This window comes from Mustela lutreola, chromosome 2 (assembly GCF_030435805.1).
Source record: "Mustela lutreola isolate mMusLut2 chromosome 2, mMusLut2.pri, whole genome shotgun sequence".
Taxonomy (NCBI): Eukaryota; Metazoa; Chordata; class Mammalia; order Carnivora; family Mustelidae; genus Mustela; species Mustela lutreola.
The window spans coordinates 194414595-194437841 of NC_081291.1; the positions used below are offsets into that span (position 1 = coordinate 194414595).

At 37.0% G+C, this 23247-nt stretch overlaps 1 protein-coding gene across 20 annotated transcripts in view; it reads right to left on the reverse strand.

Moving 5' to 3' along the window:
• The window catches only part of ROBO2 (roundabout guidance receptor 2), a 592813-nt gene that overhangs the window by 15797 nt on the left and 553769 nt on the right, over positions 1-23247 (reverse strand). For all 20 annotated transcript variants that reach the window (XM_059164449.1, XM_059164448.1, XM_059164451.1 and 17 more), the window contains 2 exons: positions 13094-13354; positions 7992-8197 (listed from right to left, as the gene is read on the reverse strand). In XM_059164449.1, the coding sequence (XP_059020432.1) occupies positions 7992-8197; positions 13094-13354 (467 nt within the window). The remainder of the gene's footprint in view (positions 1-7991; positions 8198-13093; positions 13355-23247) is intronic.

Genomic DNA, 23247 nt, shown 5'->3' on the forward strand with positions numbered 1-23247 from the left:
CATTATCTCTGGTCGCTTCGACACACCTCTGGATTGTCATTAACTCTACTGACCACTGCCCAACTTGAAAGTCCAAATCAATTTCCCTTTTATTACCTTGATTCCACCTCACCTTTAACCCTTAGGAAGAATTGATTTCTCTACTTGTGTTTTTCAAACAGTATGCATACAGTAGCGTATCAGGTGTCTACGAACTATAGTTTGTAGACACCTGATACGCTACTGTATGCATACTGTTTCTTATTCTAGACAGTGGAATTCTGGAAATGAGGGACTCTTACTCATTTTCCTATTTCTTCTATGGGGGCTGTGCCCAGTAGAAATTCAGCAAACATCAGGCATATTGAATTCAATGTCTTTAATGTTTCTCATTATTCACCATAAATCCTATATGTAATTCTATCCCATGTGCCATTTCCTAACAATGAACTTATTTTATTTACAGAAAAAATATATTCCTAAGAACTTGTAGAAAAATGTATTAAGTAGGAATATAATGGTAGTCAACTCTTGTTGACAACTTGGACAATAGCAAAAGAAGCGAGTTATTACCTGAAAGGGAAAACTAAAAAATTAATTAATATACATAGCTGTGCTTTGATATACTTGAGTATTAATATTTATTAATATAGTATTCAAAGTAAGATAATGATGTTATATGAAGTGGCGATTTGCTTTTTTCCCCTGAGTTCTCCATCCACACTCAATCATGTATTTTAATGTACTTAGCCCATTTTTGTTCATTTAAATTCTTTCTCTGCTGTAACCAGCCAAGAAATAATTGTTGTTTTTTTTTTCCTGTTCAAGTTGTCTTGCTGTGTGTTTTGAGCTTCAGGATTTATCATTATGACAAATACAGTCTCTGAACCTGAAAAAGTAGGAAAAATCCTTCACCACAGCAGCGTCATTAAAAAAATGTGATTTTATGACCTCTCTTAGCAGAGTTAGCTTGAGTTTCAAAAACACCATTTATCTCCTGTGGTAATGAGTCCTTCATATGCAGCTTGCAGATTTCAACCTACAAATTTGCCAATCCCTAAACGGACCAGCTACTTTGCTGCCTTTCTGTCTTTGCTGACTTTATCTCCACCATTAATGTTCCTTGCCATGTCCTCAGAAATCTCAGTTATTCATGAAATTTTCTTTGGTGCTTTCTTTTTCCTTTCCATGGGTGGAGAGAGCAGCATGGAAGATATGGCTTGGAGTAGGTTTTGGTCAATATAGCAAGAATAACAGCTCTGTTTTCTTTGCTACTCCATGTAAGAGCTAAGAAACTAGAGAGATGACTTCAAAGTTGAAAAGACAAATGCTACACAGGCCTGGCCTTGGTGAGCATCAGGAAATCTCATTACCCCAAGCTAAAGAGGGGCAAGTGCCCTAAGGTTAGTACAGTTGAGTTTACCTTCAAAATGGAGGGCAAGAAAGAAACAAAAGAAGGCAATAAAGTTTCTTTCTTCTTTGTCCCTCACTCTTTATTTTTGATAGCCCCTTTTCTCTATTTAAGTACGATCTACAGAATGGGGGTACTGGTGGGGAATATTTTAAAAGAAAATTAGCAATATACCATGGAGAAAAAAGTATAGAACATACATTAAATTTCTTGCATGCTATAAAATTGTTACATTTGTTTAAAGCAATCACTGATTTCACCTCTGTGGCTACCATTCTTGCTCTTTCTTTAGATTTAAGCATCAGGAATGATCTGAACATTTGTGGAAACCATTAAAATAAAAGAAGACAATGATAGGAAGGAAAGGAACACATTGGTTCACGAATTAGAAAGTAAGCAAGAAAGTAAATGGGTTTTACTTTCCTAGATGTAAATAGAAACATAAAAATTGAAATGAACACCAAGTGAATGAGTTCAGGTAGAGATTCTTTACAAATTATAAGCAATCCATACCAATTTGACATGTTATAGCCCCAAACATCATCAATACATATTTAAACATTTAATGAAAAATGAATTTATGTCACATAGCCAAATTTATTTGTGTTTACATTTTCAATCTTTGGAAATTTCTCAGGTTTAAAGTTGCTGAAAGGCCAAAAATATCTCAAATTTATTCAAGCTATTAAAGAAGAACTGCATAAAGGACATTAAGTTGTTGCTCAAATGTTACTGAGCAGTAAAATACCATGATAAAATGGCATCTTGCTGTGTCTATATTCCATCTTCAGCACTAAAATTAATTTATGATCAGTCATCAATTCATTTACATGTCGCTTTATGCTAAGTCCTTCCTTGCTGATAAATGCTTATCCTTAGATCCATTAAGCTAGAGTAAAGTCTGTGCTTTATAATATGACCCTGTTAATTGTTGCATTACCATTTTTATGGGATACAAAAACTGGCTGTCCCCCATTTTTTCAGCCAATATTTAATCCAGGAACTCTCCTTATTAAGTGCAATCAGTCTAAATATCTGTTAAATAAAATCTTCAGCTCTAAGTGTCTTTGGACAAATCAATCCAGATCTTGACCTCTGCTTAAACGTAGGAAAACATCTCTAATCTTTAGAAATCCTTCTTTCACTCAAACATATTAAATATGCAAGGATCCCACCTGCATTTCTCAGAGGGAAAGAATATGTAGTATATATGGAAAGCAAAATAAGTCATTACAAAATTTCTTCCTTGGGACATATGGCACCTGTTAACTTGTCCCACTCAGATAAAAGTGGAATATATGATATTCCTCTTTTATCTGTTAAATTCTGAAGTATATGTTTAATTTCTTTTTAAATACGTCACAGCTGTTGAAGTAGCCTAAGAAAGTGATTTAATTATTTGTAGCCTTATCTCTGAAATGCCCCTAATTCTAAAATATTTTCCTTGAGTTTGTGCAACAAAAGCAAGGCATCAGGTCACACTGTCGAGTGGCCAATTCTCTAAAAGCTGTGTGGTCGAGGAAGGTGGTGAGGCTGCCAGGTTTTATTGTTTTCAAAACAATCTGGTTTAGGAGTTCCAGTAAAAACCTCCAAGGACATAAAATCAAGAAAATATAAAGCCACGATTTCCTTTCAGCCGTAATATTTATGTGGGGTCCAGCAGTTAAGGAAACTTTTATTCATTTCACTTCATGGCACTCACTCTCCATTGTACTTTCTGTGATCAGTGAAGCAGTTAGAATCTTGGCACCGGGTACAGGACATTTTCCCTCTGTCCTCGCTCACATTGCCTTCTGTTTCTTTTTTCCTGTGGTGGAGTCATTAAATTCAGGAAACACTTACCCTGGACTCCCATCATGGAAGATACAGAAAGAAGCATTAACTCCCCTCCCTGTCCTGTTACCCCAAAATGGTGGATTTGGCATTAAGGAGGAAATATGGCAAGCATATTCCTGAAGACTGAAACACTCTGGGTGTTTACTTTATAGCCCCAAACAGAGTGTGATGTGCTATAATCAAGATAGTTTTATACTTTATTATAACCAAATGGGTTATAGTATGAATTAAATTAAAAAGATTTCCTATAAAAAGTGCTGCTACAGTTGATTTTTGTTAACATGAGTCACTATAACTGAATATAAACTAAATATAAGAAAATAAATAATAAAAGGTACATCTAAAAATTAAGATTTTTTAAATCTTGATCAAGCATATAGAGAGTAAGGGCTAATGTTTCCAGAGATAAAACTATATGTTGTATTTGTGTGCGGATATGTGTACATTTTTATTCATACGTGTATAAACACACATATGCATACACACAGAAAGGAAGACAGAGCAGAGAGAAAGAGAGAGACAGAGATCCATATGTTAAGTAATAGGCCAGGAAATCATTTTCTTCTTAAATATGTTAAATTCAGAGATAAAAAAAAAAAAAAAAAAAAAAAAAAAAGTTGGGCATATCCAGAGAAGGGATCATGATAATTTATCATAAGAGTGAGAACAATTGATTTTGAAAATTGTTCTGTCATTTATCACGTGGGTAACTTTAAAAATACTTTGAACTCCTCTGTGGCCCAATTTCCTTTTCTATAAAATGAGAACAAAAACAGGGTTGTGGCAGTTAATGAATTAATAATATGTTAAAACTTTACAACAAGGATCTGCAGACTTTTCTATGAGGTGTCAGATACCTTATATTTGAGGCTTTGCTGTCTTTTTTGTTTGTTCCATATTTTCTTAGAATCCTTTAAAAATGTAGGAAATATTCTTAGCCCATGAAGCCACAACAGAAAAGCAGGCCACTTCCTTGGATAGTGTCTTGTACCTACTAAGGGCTATATATGTGCAAGCTAATATTCTTCTTCTTCTTCTTCATAGCATTATTATTATTATCATTATTATATTTAAATTCCTAGTCAACAGATAGGAAGGAATAGACATCTGATAAATGTTTGTTGTTGGTGGGGTCGGGGGGACAGCGTCTGAGTGGCTGAGTCGGTTAAGCATCTGTCTTAGGCTCGGGTCATGATCCCAGGGTCTTAAGGTCGAGTCCCGCATCAGAATCCTTGCTCAGGGGGGAGCCTGCTTCTTCCTCTGCTCCTCACCTGACTCCTGCCCTATTAACACACACACTCTCCCTCTCTCAAATAAACAAATAAAATCTTTGAAAAAAAAGTTTGTGGTGGGAAAAAATATAGTATAACAGGTTTGTAAATACATTTTCCACATTACTGAGTTTTGGAAACCAAATGTTGATTTTTCCCTAAAATCCATGTGTTGAAACCCTAATCCCTAAGGTATAAGGAGGTGGGGTGTTTGGCGGGGCAATTAGGTTTAGATGAGGCCATGGATGTGGGTTCATCACAATTGGATCAGTGACTTTACAAAAAGAAGCTAGGGCGCCTAGGTGGCTCAGTCAATTAAGCATCTGCCTTTGGCTCAGGTCATGATTCCAGGGTCCTGGGATTGAGCCTCACATGGGGCTCCCTGCTCAGTGGGGATCCTACATCTCCCTCTCCTTTTGCTGTTCCCCCTGCTTGTGCTCTATGGCTTTCTCACTCTCTCTCTCATCAAATAAATAAGTAAAATCTTGAAAAAGAGAGAGAGAGAGAGAGACAAGAGTTTGCTGTCTCTCTCTACCATGTAAGAACACAGCACAAAGATGGCTGTCTGCTAGCTAGAAAGAGGAACTCACTAGGAATCAAATCTCCTGGCACCTAGATCTTGGACTTCCCAGCCTCCAGAACTGTAAGAAATAAATACTTATTGTTTAAGCCACCCAGTCTACTGCCTTTTGTTATAGCAGCCCAGCCAGGTGAAGACATGAGATTATGGCATATGAAACTACAGATATTTTCCTCTCTTCTTGCTTTTCCATTCATGACCCATTATTTCAAAATTAAAGAGGTCCATCGCAAATTACTTTGTTGTTATGAAAATATTGGGAATTAATATAATTATTTTTTTATAAAGCTGGGTTGGGCACCTTATTAGCTGCTGATATTACTTAAAGTGGTTAAGGCTGGAATGTAATATATCAAGTAAAATCCGGAATACATAGGCTTATTAACCCATCTCTGTGTTATCACTTGACTGTCATTCTGGTTGGCTTTAGAGTTTCAAGGAATGGAATAGAACTGTTTGTTCCATTTAATAAAAATGGTTATTAGTTTCATGAAAGTGAAAATCTCTATCAGGCGATTTAAGTCAAAGTAAATGCCTGATTTCCTCATACCACAGACAAATTTAGAACCCCAAGTAATTTACAGTAAGATCAGAATCCTCTCTGTGGGCACTTACCATCTTAAAAACATAAAAAGCCAATGGAAACAGTGTCTGTTTTATTGCCTACCTCATTTAGCACCATTAAGCTAGCTTTAAGTGTCTGAAGAAAACATAAACACGTTAGAATAATATACATCAGTATGTTGATTTCCAAAACATTTGGTTGATACATACATTAACCTCGGGGCCATCTCCATGTACACGTACATGTGTGCATGTGCACACACACTCTAATACACTTAAAATTCTATTTACACTCACTCACACACACACACACCCTTGCATACATTCACATGCAAATAAAACCACAAACCCTATCTATACTCTCTCACATACACATCTATACATTCACCCATGCTTCCTACGCACACATACTTTTTTGAGAAAACATATTTGCTCTTATTTTAATTTATATTTACTTACATTATACTTATATACTAGCAGACAAATTAAATCTTTGATCATACCTTTCCCACATAGTTATCACAGAGCCAAAAAAAAAAAAAAAAAAGGAGAAGAAAAAAGTAAAGAGTTTCCTCTTTGGCTACTTTTTGTAGAGTACAAGTTCTTTCACTGAGATGATGTATTATTCATAGGGTAAATTCATCATGTAATACATACTTAGAAACCATGAGGTTTTTATACACGGCAGTAATTAAGCAGTGAATTCAAGGAGGAAAACAGACTGTTTTCTTAGCAATAAAAGCTTCATTTGGAATGAACAGTATACTCACTACAAGGAGAGAGGCAGATTGGTTTTAACCACATTCACATTAAATACCCTAACATGTTACTAACAGGTGACCATGGAAACGTATGAAATGGCAGGCTTATAGATATATTTATCACCTCTGATACTATATATTTAATAAAAGAACTACATAGGCTATAACTGCCTTTTTTGTGTGTTATTATTGCAATTCTTACTGCATTCCTAATGGAAAAGAGTTCAGTATCATTAGTGAGATATGCAAAAATATGCAGAATTTTACCCTGAAGATTATGCTACAAATTCAGGCAAAGGGGCTTAACATAATAGTGCACTAATAAGTTAGCTCTCTGCATTCAAAGATTTAAACTTTTGCTCTGCCACCTTCAGTTGGATCAGGATTTGAAATCACAGCAGTGTATCTGCAGTTCTTAAATCTTAATTAGCCTGGCAAGCATACAGCCCCCAGGTAAGGCGCGAAACAAACAAACAAAAATAGTGGACTCATGCATCACACATTGTGTTACTCAGGAAGGCATATAGAAGAAACATATAGGTCTTTATCCTTCTCTATCACTGCCATAAAGAAGTTTCCCTCAGTGCTGGCTGAACTCTAAGGCATAGTGCGAGATCTGTGTAAGTTGGGAGCGTTGGAGTACAAATGAATGAAATGAAACCGTGATAAATGCCTACAAGGATGAAGATGATATTATCGAGATGAAAACAGAAAAGGGCGATTTTCTGAGAAAACCCAATGCCAGGCAAAAGCAAGATCTACGCTTATGGTGATTATGTCTTTCTAGTCCTATAGGAGACATTTGTGCATGTGTGTCAAAGAAGGGATACCTACTGGAATAAAAGATGAAATTTTTGTGTTTCTCCATAGTCACTGTGTACATATTAGGATTCAAGTTTTTTCAACAAAATGGGATAAACTTAAGTCCTTGGCAATATGTTGCAGTCCTGGGATCATCCTAGGAGAGTAACAACTGCTACCGTTCACATGGTGAGCAAAGCAGAGGACACCGAAGGAGTAAACAGCAAAAATAACTGTATTTCTTGGAAGAGGAGCAATTATTGAATCCAAAGATATGAAATGCGTAAATGTATGGCTTATCTCACTATATATTTTCTCCATTCCAAAAATAATACCTTGTGCAACCTTAGAGAGGCTCATTCTGAAGACTTGCTTATTTTCATCAGTGAATGATTTTACAGAGTGAAATATTGAGAGGCGTCTTAAGATTGCATTCACTTTGTATGTAGCTCCTGATAAACAAAATATATCGTTTCTAAAAGTCAAGGTTTTTTATGTAATAGACTTGGTTCCCCAGTAGAGTGAACTTTTCATGAAAGCCCTGGATATAATTGAGTTTTCTTTCATGTCTTTAAAGCTTTTTAAAATTCATGAATTTTCTTATCATTTTTGCAGCAAAGCAAAAGTATTTCCAAATCCTTTTTGAATTTTGTGTTTAATATTAACATATTTAAAATGTTATAGAAATAGCTGGAGTGGAATAAATCTTACATAAGAAAGTATTTGATTTCTGATGCATTTTAATGTTATAAATAGGTCAGTTATTCCTATTAAATCAGTTCCGTTACCTGTCACAGAGCTGTCTAGATTGTCCATACTGGATCCGGGTGTCTGCTCTAGTGCCCTCAGGGGCCGGGGCATTTCTAAAGCTTCCTCCTCATCGTCCGCATCATCATCTGGAACATCTGTTTCCAAATCGGAAATCAAGGCTCCGGACATATAACCTAATGGTGGAACCGGGGGCTGTGGAGGTTGATTATTGCTTTGAATGTGCCTAGAATTCAAATAGGGGAGAAAGGGAATTCATTAACATCCTACCAAATTAGAATTAAACAGCATGTGATGGCCACTCATTCTGTCTTCTTGCTTTCTGTTAACTTTTTGGAGATTACAGTGCTTTCTTACATTTCAGCAGAGACAACGGGCTATGTATACATGGCTAGTCAACAAAACAACAACAGTATTGATTGTATATTCTTCCATTGGTATTTATGGGATAATACACAGAGAAAAATACAGATCCAACATTTTTGTGCAAATAAATCATCCAAAGGAGAATATGAGTATTTGCTACAAATAATTGCTTAAAGCTTTTTTTTTTTTTTTGCTCCCCCAAATATAATAATTTGGTTTACATTTAGTGTCAAAATTCTACTTGGCCTGTTTAATCTCTGTGACCTGCTAGCCCTTACAAAGAAAAAAATGTCACATGAAGGGTTAATACCAATAACCCCTCTCCCAGCCAGAAAGACAGTGCCTGCCTTTCAAGGCTTTCTTCCTACACATCCCCCTCCCCACCCATGAATCAAGCTGAGTGGTGTTATCTACTGTAACCCAGTTTAAAGTAGGAATGGCTCCTTTATGTTCTAGCTATTTATTTATGCCTCTGTTTTACCCACTAAAGTCTAAAACACCTCAAATGTGGAAAAGATTCATCTTAGCACTCTCTGTGTTTGGAACCTGAGGTGTGTTAACACACCCTTTGCAATGCATATGTAACTTTAATCTCGACCTTGTGAAGTAGGCAGAACATGTATTATTCCCTTTTTAGAATCTATTAAAGTGAAATTCCAGCTTAAGTCACTTATTTCAAATGGCATGGCTGGACACTAGGGTTCAGTTGATCCATTTTGCAACTACTTAAGAGTTTCTTCTAAATTATAAAGGCCATGATATATATGAAAGTCATTGTTGTCTGTTACTGTCATTAGGAGTGAATATAACACATGTATTAACACATTGTCATTTTTTTTTTTTGCATCCATGCAAAGTATTTAAAAGACATAGGCTATTTAAGGCACATGTAAGTCAAGTGTTATGCATTTTTGAATTAAAGATACAAGATGATTTTTAACACTTGCATTTTGGGGGAAAATAATTCATTTTTCCGGAATTTCGTTAACATTCCTCTCCCAAGTGTATTTTTTTTAAATTTATTTATTTATATGACAGACAGAGATCACAAGCATGCAGAGACACAGGCAGAGAGAGAGAGAGGAGGAAGCAGGCTCCCCGCTGAGCAGAGAGCCCGATTGAGCAGAGAGCTCAATCCCAGGAATGGATCATGACCTGAGCTGAAGGCAGAGGCTTTAACCCAGGCATCCCCCCAAGTGCATTCTTGATCTTGCAACCAACTCCAATGTAACAACATTCTACATCTTTCAATGATAAAACAAAACAACACCCCCCCCCCCAAGATGTTAGTTCTGGGATCCCCATTTTTAATTTCACAGATCAGGCATCTGAGGTCCCAAGTCTTTATCTGACATTCATCATAGCTCATTCATGCAAAAATCAGGAAGTTTCTAAACTACTGGTATAGAAAATCTTGAGTGTTGATAATGACATCTTGTAAATGTTGCCTCAAATTCTGTTTGTGAATTAAGGATGGACTGAGTCAAGTCATAAGCAAGAGAATACTAGGTGGTATTTATATAAATGATTCATTTTTCTCTAATGGTGTGTACTTTTGTCCTGGAAAGAACCAAAGAAACTGACATTCTAGTTCTACAGCATTGCTGACAACTCTTGAACGGAACAAATATACATTAAGGTGTAAAATGGACTCCTCCAGATGAGCAGAAGTAGGAGATAAACTGAAATAAGAGGGTGCAAAACATTTGTAGATCTCTTGTAGTGACAAGCACTGTACTATGCACTGCATGGGTCCATATGAACAGAATCCCTGGAGGTGGAGTGTGGGAATTAGCCTTTTTAAAATGTTCCTCCTGTGATGCCGATGTGCACCTCACATGAGGAGGGCATTTCATTCCTGAAGGGCGAGATCCTACGGGAGCACATATAGGCTCATAACTTCTACAAAGCAGGTCACTAATGACATCCTGGAGGATTGTTGGGTTGAACAGAAACATATTCAGTGAGAGAAACAGGGTTTTCCCTACAGGTACCTGGAGCAGGTGAAGAACTTGTTTGTCCACTCATTTTGTAAAGATCTATGCAACACACACTAAAGGTGATGCTCTTTTAAGAGTGGCAAGATAGCAATGAAAAATTCAGGTGAAAACCTGAGCCCTTCTGAAGAATAAAAGCTCTAATACAGCTAGATACTGGACTATGTCCTGTATAAGAGCAAACTCATTTAACTCTCTCTTTTTTTAAATGACTTTATTTTTAAGTCATCTCTACACCCAATGTGGGGCTAGAACTCACAACCTCAAGATTAAGAGTCCCACGCTCTACCAACTGAACTAAGCGGAACTCATTTAGTTCTCACAAAAAACTGTGATGTGTAATAAAGAATTTACCTTGTCTAAAGAGAAGGTAGGCTTTTGCCATGTGCTCCAGGGAGGTAATCTCTCTCTAAGTTCTAGAATGTCCTATCTGATAGGAGTGTTTTTGTTCATCTGGAGTCCTTAGGCTTCTCCAGAAAGTCTAACAATGTGATTTATGATGGGGGCTTTCAGTCACATGGTGTCAACTTGCCTTCTGGAGGGACTAGAGACTGAAGTCAGCTCTACAGATAACCAACCATGTCTATGTGACAAAGCTGCAAGAAAGACCATGAAACTCAAGGTTCGTATGAGTTTCCCTAGTTAGAAATACTCTATGCATATTGTCCTACATTGTTGCTGGGAAAGTAATGTTTTCTACAAATGCATTGGGAGAAGACAACTGGAAGTTCAAGTTTTGGAACTTTCCCGGACTCTGTCTTGTGCATCTCTTCTTTTAGAAGATTTTAATCTGTATCTTTTCTATATAAACCATAACTTTCAGTGTCATGGTATTCAGTGATTTCTATGGCTTCTTCTTGTGAATTCTTAGAACAGAGGATGGTCTTGGAGACTCTGCTCTCGCATTGTATATGAGCTAATTGGTATTAGGATCGTCATTTTATAAATGGGGGGGAGGGGGGTGGAAGAACAGAAAGGTTGAGCAAGTTGCCCACTGTCATACAGATAGTAAGTAGGGGCAGTGGCAGTGGTTCCAACCACACCTGCCCTCAGTCAAATACCAGATCAATCTGGAATATATAGGGGTGACATTTAGGTATCACTACATTTTAAAATTATCCAGATGACTACAAAATGCATCAAATTTGAGAACATCTGAGCTAGAATCTGTGCCATAAATGACTAAGTACATGGTTATTATTAGTTAGCCTGAAGGAAATCCTTTGGCTCTTGAAGTAGTGGGCTTCAACTTAAATAGAGGTATTTTATTTTGCCTGATGCAAAATAATACTGTTTAACAGTAGATTGTCTTTGGCCTTTGAAAAACATCAGATCACTGAGAAAAAAGATGTCTAGAAACCCCTGGTTCTAGGAAAAGAACCTATGTTCGTAACTAGCTTCATATGATTGGCCTGGTTTTAGTATCTCTTTGTGTATTTTGTTGTACTTTTAAAAGAAATAGTTCATTAACACTAAGAACAAGATCTATCTCATTATCAACTATCCAGTACCTAAAACTATCAAAAAGAAAAGCAAATTGTATTTCATAAAAATTTAACTTGACATGCATCATGGAAATCAATAGAAGATAATCAGAGGTATGCCACTGAGATTTCAAGAGTCAGATTTCATCTGTCACTATTTGGGAGAAGAGAGAGCATATGAAAAAACTTGTATAAAATTGTGAGATCTTGTCCCACTTGTTTTCTTCCTATGCTTGCACAGGATACCCAAGTAGATTGCCATCTCTACCTTAGGAGAGGGTGTGAGTTGATTAGAAAGAAAAGAATTTGGGATTTGTAATTTATTCTAGGTGTTATTTTTTTTAAGGCATCTACTATATTACTGGTTTACTTTTTTCTGTCTCATTTAATTCACCCCAAGTATCTTTTATTAACTGACACTGACCATATGTGATTTGCAGAAGCTTACATTTACATATTCACAACCACATACAGAATTAATCACAGGCACTTTGAAGAATCTAAACGGAGTCTTTTATTATGGCTTTGGAAGTGAGTTCAAGGATAAGCTAAATGGAGCTAACTTTTAAATTAGAAAAGATTCTGGTGTAGCCAAAAGCAGTTTAGCCTGAAATTCAGCAGATCTGAAATTCTTGTCCCGGTTTACTCTTTAACCAGTTATATGACTTTGATCAAATTATTTAATGTAGCATCCCTCAGGCAGCCCTGACTGCCATGAACAAAAGCAAATAGTTAACTTGCAGAGCTCACAATCCTGCTAGACAGGAGTCTCCCTTGGCTTACAAATGTCCTAAATCTCACTAACAAAGATAGCAGGATTGTGATATCCCACCAAAATGTCTCCCAGCTATCTTAATGTTAATGACTGGTCTAAAGACAACATTGATCAAGCAGCAAGGGCAAGGCCTCCGGTAGGCCTCTGACATCCTGGCCCCTTGTAGGCCCTCTTTAGCATATGAAAACTCCACTGACACCTCCCTTCCCCTCACCTTCCCCCAACCACAGGGTACCCCTCACAACCCGGGGCAGCAGCTCTTCCTGCCCATGGGTCCTGTCCCCGTGCTTTAATACACCACCATTTTGCACCAAAAGAAAAAAAAATATTTAATGTATCCTAAACTAATTTCTTTATCCGGATGATTGAGTTGCACAAAAGTGCTTCTAACCCTCAGCTGTATAGTCCTATGAGAACTCCTTGCAAATGTACTGTAAACGAACATTTCCTCAATCCCTGTGATGAAGGCCTGGGTCCCCTGACCTGACAAGAATATTTACCATGTTTGCTTGGCTATATCAAACTGATAGGCTCTTGTCAACTCATCCAGGTGAGCTTGCAGCATGGGCTGCATCTCTTCCCGGGGGGATGGAGTAAGAGTTGCAGTGGACTGCTGTCCAAAGGAAATAGCGGGAGAAGAAGCCACGCCTCGGACAGGAGGTGTTGGGACACGATCATCGTCTTCTTCCAGTTCATCTTCCATACCCTGGTGTAAGTATGTTTGTACCGGTAATGGCGGGCACCAGCTATCACTGTCATACCTGAAGTTTAATGAGAAAAAAAAAGCATATTGATACATAAACACGTAAACATGCACACAATGATACAGGCAATTCATAACAACCACAATGGGAACGACAGCACCCTCTATGTTCTCTTAGTTGATTTCATCCTGATTTCAATTTGTTGGTGCTGCCACAGTAAATCACCTGGCTGTTATCTTAATTTCTAATCATAATGACATCTACTATCTCAATATCTCAATTTATTCTTGGAAGATCTTATTAGCTAATTGTTACCCCACAGTTACAAAAGGCAATAACTTCCCAACAAAGTTACTCACATGGAAAACCCAAATTGCTAATTAAAGACAATTAATGAATTAATTTAGTGCTTGTAGATTTAACTACTTTCTTCTGCTGTTTATCCTTGTATACCAAATGGAACACGCCAAGATTGATGGTCAAACAAGTGTCTGAGAATTTAACTTACTCTTTTTCTAGATCTATGCCAACCTTTCAGTCCATATGACATGTAATCATTAAGATTTTATGTTACAAAATGTATTCAATGGCCCTTAGATGTTTTTAATTCTCTGATTTTCTCAGTGGAAACTCACAGCTCCTTGTATCTTGACATCTAAAATCTATAAAACAGAGGTTCAAAAGCCAGCCTAATAAAATATATATTAAAAAGGAAAATAATAATTTATAAAAGCAGTGTGTTTTTAAGGACTCTGGTCAGAGAATATAGAGAATTAATCCAAACAGTTTTCATTGTGACATAATATCTCTCAGTGGCATTTCTATTTACACTTTCTCCATATACTATTATTTTCATTAATCAAAAAGATCCTTTTAAAGGGAGGCTTAAGGATAGGATAAACAATATTATTGAATGTAATTGTTCTATAAATTCCACTTCTTAAATATCTACCAAATCTCCTACTTCCCCTTTACTTCCATAATCACAGATCAGAATCATTCTGATGAGCACTAGCCCATTAGCTCTCCTAGTCTATTGTGACACCATCTTCATCTTTTTTATCCTATAGTCCATACAGACAAAGTCTAAAATCTTAATTTCCATCATACCTGTACTTTGAATTACTCAGTGGTTATCACTAATATAAGAAAAAGTTCAAATTCATTAGCAGAGCCTAAAAGACCCTTCCCCATCTGATCAGCCCATCTTTCTAGCTTAATTTCACACTATTTCCCCAACATCAGCCTACTGTGTATTTTTTTCTAAACTCTGTGTCTTATTCTCAGATCATCTGCCTGTGAGCTCCTGCTCTTCCTCTGGTTCAGTTCAAATGCCATCAGTTTTGTGAAGTCTTCTCTGCCTCCACCATATGGAATTGATTATAACTCTAAAATACATACATTGTGGTACTCTCCATATTATATTTTTAAAAGGGATTCTATTTATTTATTTGACACAGAGAGAGATCTCAAAAGCAGAAGTGGCAGGCAGAGGGAGAAGGAGAAGCAGGCTCCCCACCAAACAGGGAGCTCAATGCATGACTTGATCCCAGGATCCTGGGATCATGACCTGAGCTGAAAGCAGATGCTTAACTGACTGAGCCACCCAGGCGCCCCTACAGGGATTTTTTGTTTCTGTTTTTTCCTATTGTTTTATGAGATCTTTAAATTCAAGAACTCTAATTCTCAACTTTGCATTTCCAGCACCAAATACAATTTCTAGTACATAGAAGATTTCATTAAAGGAATGAAAAATCAAATGACTATTATAAATACACACACACACACACACACACACACACATACACACACACACATATCCTCTCCCTTACAAATGCTAACTTGTAAATGTTCAGATGATTCTTGAATATTTTTACTCAAGTGTCTTTACTTACCTTGTCTAAAACTAAATTTATTTAAAAACCTATACACGGGTGTTTGTAGCAGCTTTATTCATAATTGCCAAAACTTGGCAGCAACTCAGATGTCCTTCAGTGGGTGAATGGATAAATGAACTGTGACAAAATTCACCGAAAGGCCAAATTCTAAGTTTCTCCAGATAATGCAATATTATTTAGCGCTAAAAATAAATGAACCATGAAGCCATGAAAAGAACTGGTGGAAACTTAAATGCACATTACTAAGTGAAAGACGTCAATCCAAAAAGTCTACATACTGTATAATTCCAAGTATATGACATTCTGGAAAAGGCAAGACTATGGAGACAGTAAAAAGATCACTGATTGCCAGAAGTCAAAGGAAGGGAAGGATGATTAGGCAAAGCATGGAGGATTTTTATGACCAACTGCTCTATATGATATTATAATGTTAGATATGTGTCATTATAGATTGGTCCAAGCACATAGAATTTACACCAAGAATAAATCCTAATGTAAACTATGGACTTTGTATGATGCTCATATATCAATGCAGGTTCATCAGTTTAATAGTGTATCACTTTATTGGGAAAGTAGATAGTGGCAGAGGCTCTGGACGTGTGGGGAAATCTCCGTACTTTTTCTCAGTTTTGTAGTTAACCTAAAACTGATCTAAAAAATAAAGTCTATTTAAAAAAATCCTTGCGTTAATCACCCATTTATTCGACAACCCTGTATCAGAAGACTGCATCTATTTACAGAGCAGGCATCCAGTAGGGCAGACTGGTACCAAGCAATTAATCAGCAATACCAGGTACTACAGGAATAGGGAGACGGTGGGCTGAAACTAGTTCGGCAGTAGGGCAAGGCTATGCTGACTATAGGAAAAGGGGTTATTTTAAAAGGTGGCCCAGAGAAAGAGAAAAGATCACAGTATTTGAAGAACTCAAATAATTTAATAACTGGTAAGTGCCAACAAATAGAGTTGGGCACAGTTGAGGCAGGGGAGGTGACGATGTGCCAGATCACCTGGGGCCTCATCATCCCTGAGAAGGACTGTAAGTGATGGGTGGCCCCTGAGGGATTTTTTACAGGGAATAAACCTCATCATCAGTAGCAGTGCTATTTTCCTCTCTTGTTGAGGCTACCTGAATAATCTACCTGGTGAGCTGTGAACTGAAGAGCGTGTTTCAGCAGCCTTATACACTCTGATAGGGACAGCTCTGTCAAAATGTCTTCTATATTGTAGTGTAAGCAGGCCCACTTTAATCTGTTACAGATGACAGGTTTTTTTTTACACTGGAGAATACCATTGGTTAAACTCGTATTCCCATCAAATATGTAAGTACCAATCTGCCCTGAAAAAATACATTGCTCCAAAATGATGCCATTTTGATCTGTTTCATATGTTGGAGATCATAGTTAGATTTCGTTTGGGGGGGAAAAAAAGATTTTTTGGTGTACAAAGTTTGTCACCCGTGGTCCGATCTGGATTCCGTGCTTCCGGTTTTTCCCATCCGCTAATCAGTCCTCGACACCACATACAAACTGGTCTATGGAAACATCAGAATTGTTTTAATCAAACGTTCACTTCTGTTCATTCTATTCTATGCACTAAATATGTCTAAGTGTCCACCTACCTTTTTGGATGGTTTTTCTCTGAACAAGAATTTTCTACTCAAAATAAATTGTTTTCTTCATCATTATAATAATCTTTCTCTTCTCCTTCCCTCTCCCTCCCCCTGTCCCTGTCCCTGTCCGTCTCCTTCTCCTTCTTCTTCTTCTTTTTTCTTTTTTTGATACTTTTCCATCATGGTCTATTGCTTGAAATTATTCAACTTATTTTGAATGAACTGTACTTCTCCAGTTTCATCTACCTTAATCTTACAAATCCTTCAAGCTACATGCTATATTCCATATCTTTTATAAAGATTTTCCAGATGAGGCCAACTAGCAGTGATATATTACTCTTCTGACTTGCACTGACATTTTTGCACATCCACTTGAAAATTGATTTTCTGCTATGTTATGCCATTTCCAATGTTGGTTTCTTTAACTATTGTCTAATTTTTTTGAGAATTTAACCTTTCACATGTTAATAGTATCTTTTCCTCAAGTGGATTTATGCTACATTAAAATTATGACATTCAATTACTCTTGTCTAGCCACACCTGACATGATACTTTAAAAATAGTAGATGATAAGCCTATTTATTGATTTGAAATGAAAACACACAAACTGATTCATCAATAAGAATGTTTATGATTTTGATGACATGGCTAGAGGTAGAGAGTATAATGCAATGTGAACTAAGTCAGAGAAAGATAAATACCATATGATTTCAATCATACAAAACAAAGGAGCAAAGGGAGAAAAGAGAGAGAGACAAACCAAGAAAGATTCTTAACTCTAGAGAACAAGCTGATGGTTACCAGAGGCGAGGTGGGTGGGGAGATGGGTGAAATAAGTGATGGGGAGTAAGGTGTGCACTTGCTGTGGTAAGCACTGGGTGTTATATGGCAGTCCTAAGCAGACTTTGTTGACTGGAGGAGCCCAACATGGGGCTTGATCTCAAGACACTGAGAACCATGATGTTGAAATCATGACCTGAGCTGAAACCAAGAGTCAGATGCTTAACAGACTTAGCCACCCAGGCACCCTCAACTTTTTCTTGTGGTAACATAAAGACGACTGAAAATGCTCCTGATGCCAAACCAAAGGTCTTTTGGCCAACCATTCCTAGAAAAGCTTTCTTTGTTTTGTTTTGTTCTGTTTTTTTGTTTTTATATTGTCAATGAAGTATGAGGCATCATATTATCTGTCTTGCCTGGTAAATAATGGGAAAGATGACAACAAATCAATGTTGCATGTGAACTAGCTAAAGGCCACATACAAATAGTGAATTACTAATAAAAATACAATACAGTTCAACACCCACAAAAGCTTGCCAATCTTTAAGTATAGCAAAAAAGCAAAGTGTCAAATTTCTATTGAATCCCTACTGAATTCTTACTAGCATCATATGATAATAATAAAAATACAATATATTTATAGCTAAGGATGAATACATTTTGATTCCTTTTTATCTGCTTTATGCCAGATAAAGCATATTCCTTTTTATCCTTTTTATCCTTTTATTCCTTTTTATCCTTTATGCCAAGAGAGGCATATGGATGAGAGAGAACATTTACTATTGTTGTGATAATATTGAATTAACGAATACTTTTCTATCTGGACAATGATTTGGTAACTTTTGGTATTTAGTTCTGTGGGGGGAAATGACCCCAGAAAGGCTTAGAAATAAATTTAATAATATTGAAACTTTAGAAACAGTATTAAACATTGTAATAAAATGTAAGAGACCATCTTTTCAAGCTTGAGATTATTCTGGGCTAGGTATATTTCCCAAATTTATCCCTTTCCTCCATCCTACTGCCATTGCCTTATCTTATGGCCTTATCATTTTTTAAGCTATTGGCTATTCTGCTGTAGTATCCCAAATGTTATCCACCTGCCCTAGCCTCCTGTACTCCAATTCATCATCTATATCCAAAGGTCAAAATCCCTATATGACAGACAAGCCTTCACAGTTCGCCACAAGACACCTTTTCAGATTATCTCTTACTCTATGAATATTTCAAACCTCATACAGCAGGTACCGATTGCTGAAGGATACACATGAGCAATTAGAATGCAATGCTATGAGTACTACAGTAGAGTTGTAAGCTTAAGAAATAAAAAAATTAAGGAAAGGCTGGTCACCTTAACTAGAATAAGATGGAGTTTTCAAGGAAGAGTAGGGAGTATAAAGGAAAATGAATGGGGGCTATTCTTTTTTTCCTATCTTTCATTATATATGTGTATCTATAGATAGATAGATAGATAGATAGATTTTAAGATTTTATTTATTTATTTGATAGACAGAGATCACAAGTAGGCAGAGAAGCAGGCAGAGGGTGGGGGCGGGGGAAGCAGGCTCCCTGCCAAACAGAGAGCCCAATGTGTGGGGCTCTATCCCAGGACCCTGGGATCATGACCTGAGCCGAAGGCAGAGGGTTTAACCCACTGAGCCACCCAGGTGCCCCTATATATATATATTTTTTTTTTTTTTTAAAGATTTTATTTATTCACTTGAGAGAGAGAGAGACTGAAAGACAGAGAGAGAGAGAGCATGAGAAGGGGGAGGGTCAGAGGGAGAAACAGACTCCCCACCGAGCAGGGAGCCTGATGTGCGACTTGATCCCAGGACTCCAGGATCATGACCTTAGCTGAAGGCAGTTACCCAACGAACCAAGACAGCCAGGAGCCCCTACATATTTATATATTTTTTTCTTTCAGCTATGGAAATTTCTCTCCATCTGCACAGCAAATGGTGATATTAGCAACATTTTGCTGTAGTCCTTTGTTCATAATTTATTCTGGCACCTAGGCTGCTTTAGGTTAGGGACCATTGCTTGTCCTTTGTTTTTTCTGCCTCAAGCTCAGAGCTGGCACTCAACAGCTGGTTAGAACTCCGGGTGCTATTATTTGTGAACAAATGATTCAAGATTCACTTCAAAACTGAGCTTCTTTTTTTCCTTTTTTTTTTTAAATTTTTATTTTTTTTTAACATTTTTTTTCAATGTCCCAGAATTCATTATTTATGCACCACACCAAAACTGAGCTTCTATAGGACTGTCCCAACCTTACACCTGGCATAAATGGTTATCCTTTCCATAATACAAATTATTATTTTGTATATTTGCTCATCTAGGGCTTATCATATAAAATAGTGTGTGTGTGTACACAGTCTTATGTGTTTTCTGGTCTCTACCTACCACTCCTGAATAATTATGTATCAATTTCGTTCATCTCTGTTGCTTTCTTTCCTGGCACTGGGCATAGCATTTACTACGTACTTGAAAAAAATGTATGTTGGATAAGTTCTCTATTATGATATGCTAAAAACAGAAAGAAAAACTATATATCACCATAGGAAGTACAGTTGCAGAATCCTTGATTGCTACAATAAAAATAATCATAACTAAAAGGTGATTTCTGAAGTTTATTTTGTTTGTATTTCAAGAGAGACTTAAACCTACACAAGTTTCAAAACAAAGCATATAAACAATTCTACAGAAGAACTCATCTGTAAAATATTCAATGTTAGTTTCATGAATAGCACATTATAAAATAATCTAGGAAGTGTTAAAAACATCCTTCCTTTTCTTTTTTTTAAACATGTATTTATTATTTATTTGAAAGAGAATGGGCGCAAGCACACACATGAGTGGGGGTGGAGAGCAGTGGTGCCAGGGAAGACTTAGAGAGAGGGAGATAATCTCCAGCAGACTCTCCTCTGGGCATGGAGCTTGATCTCACGACCCTGAGATCATGACCTGAGCTGAAATCAAGACTCAGACATTTAAGTGACTGAGCCACCCAGCTGCCCCTTTTTTTCAATATTATGAGGTTTTCACATTAGAAAACAAAGAAGTATAAAGAATATATCAAGAAATGGAGTCCAGGGCGCCTGGGTGGCTCAGTGGGTTAAGCCGCTGCCTTCGGCTCAGGTCATGATCCCAGGGTCCTGGGATCGAGTCCCGCATCGGGCTCTCTGCTCAGCGGGGAGCCTGCTTCCTCCTCTCTCTCTCTGCCTGCCTCTCTGCCTACTTGTAATCTCTCTCTGTCAAATAAATAAATACAATCTTTAAAAAAAAAAAAAAAAAAGAAATGGAGTCCAAAGAAAAAGAAAATTGAATTTTGCTGTCAATTTAGTGATAGGTAAGACTTTACTATTTTGGTTAAAAGTGAAAATTTTTGTTTCAGAAAATACAAGATACTTAAGGCAAATAACTCAAAGGTTATTAAAAACCAAGCTCCATGCTACAAAGATTTTGAATATATATAATGGAAACATATATTTCTTTACCTGTCTAAAGGACTAAATGAATTTCTAGAAATCTTTTACAAAAGAAAAGATTTTCTAATAGCATACATCCTGGCTAAATACTAAAATAATCCAGAAATAACTTTATATTTTATGGCTTGCTGTTCAGAAAATAATTTATATAAAAAAAATAGAAGTCTTCAGCAATGTGTATTATTTCATTCATGAAATGATATTTTCAATTCTACTGCTGGGCAATAAAATAGAGTGAGAAGTTTAGCATTTGTTTGGAATGAATTAATTTTATTTCTGTGGGTAATAGCTATTGCAGTCTGTTTTTTAAGTAGACCTAGTGGGAAAAGTAAAAAAGAAAAGAAAAATTCCAAATTATCTACTTTATGCTTATACATGTTTGATAGTATTATTTTCTCTTCCCAGTTGACAAGCTCTATTTTCCAGTTTTCTGATTATAGCCTTTAAAATGCAGAATACTGGAATGCTTGGGTGGCTCAGTCCACCAAGCATCTGCCTTCAGCTTAGGTCATGATCCCAGGGTTCTGGGATCGAGTCCTGCATTGGGCTCTTTGCTCAGTGGGGAGTCTGCTTCTCCCTCTGTCTGCTGCTCCCCCTGCTTATGCACCCCCCGACAAATAAAATCTTAGAAAAAAATGCAGATTCTTAAGCCCTGTAATCATCTTTTCTTATGGAATTCACACATTTGGTTTTTCTTCAACAGACTTCATGTGGCATGGGCACATTTACATTATTGATGTTTTACATAAGATTATATGCAACGTTTAACATTTTTAAAAAGTCAGAGAAAAGAGGATGTGCTCTTAATTTCCTATTTTGAATGAGAACATTTTAAAAAAGTAATATAATAATGCTATGTATATATATGGGAATTACAATCCCACAAAAGCAGGTGAGGACCCTTGGAGAAAAAGAAATATGTAGAGGGCGCCTGGTGGCTCAGTGGGTTAAGCCTCTGCCTTAGGCTCAGGTCACGATCTCAGGGTCCTGAGATCGAGTTCTGCATTGGGCTCTTGACTCAGCAGGGAGCCTGCTTCCCCCCTCTCTCTGCTTGCCTCTCTGCTTACTTGTGATCTCCCTCTGTGTGTTAAATAAATAAATAAAATCTTTAAAAATATATGTAGAGAAGAAAATATAGAGGTATGTATGTGAATATATGTGTATGTGTATATGAATATATATACATATATGCACATCTATCATCTGTTTATATAATGTATATATTATAGTATATATGTGTATGTATTACATTACCAAAAAAAAAAAAGGTAAATGAGGTTTTTTTTAAAGGAAGCAAAGTTGTGGCATAGAAAGTTCCAATTCTATGGAACACCTGGGTGGTTCAGTGGGTTAAGCCTCTGCCTTTGGCTCAGGTCATGGTTTTGGGGTCCTGGGATGGAACCCCTGTTAGGCTCTCTGCTCAGCGGGAAGCCCACTTCCCCCTCTCTCTCTGTGCCTGCTTCTCCACCTACTTGTGATCTCTCTCTTTCTGTCAAATAAATAAATAAAGTCTTAAAAAAGAAAAAGAAAGTTCCAATTATGAATATTAATCTAGGGGTGCCTGGGTGGCTGAGTCATTAAATGGTCTGCCTTCAGCTCCGGTCATGATCCCTGTATCCTGGGATCAAGCCCCATATTGGTGTCCCTGCCCACCCGGGAGCCTGGTTCTCTCTCTCTAGTTCTCCCGTACTTGTGTTCCCTCTCTTACTCTCTCTCTGTCATAAAAAAAAAAAAAAAAAAAAAAAGAAAAGAAAAAAAGAAAATATTAGCCTGGAGGGACACTTGGGTGGCTCATCAGTTCGGTGTCCTGCTCTTGACTATGGCTCAGGTCATGATCTCAGGGTCCTGAGATCGAGCCCTACTTCAGACCCAGTGCTGGGCGTGGAGCCTACTTAAGATTCTCCTCTCTCCCTCTCCCTCTGCCCCTCATTTCTCTCTCCCGTTTAAAAAAAAAAAAAAAAAAATTAATCCCAGACATCAAAGATAGCACTTCTTTTAAAAGAAAAGGAGATGGAACAAAAAAAAACTATGTGCATGTGCTCTTTACACAAAATAAGACAGGAGATAAAGCTATTATTCAAATAAACTGAGGAGTCTTAACATCTAAATACTTCAAAATTTAAAGAAACTTGGAAAAAGAAAAGCTGTCTTTATTATGCATTTTCAGTTTC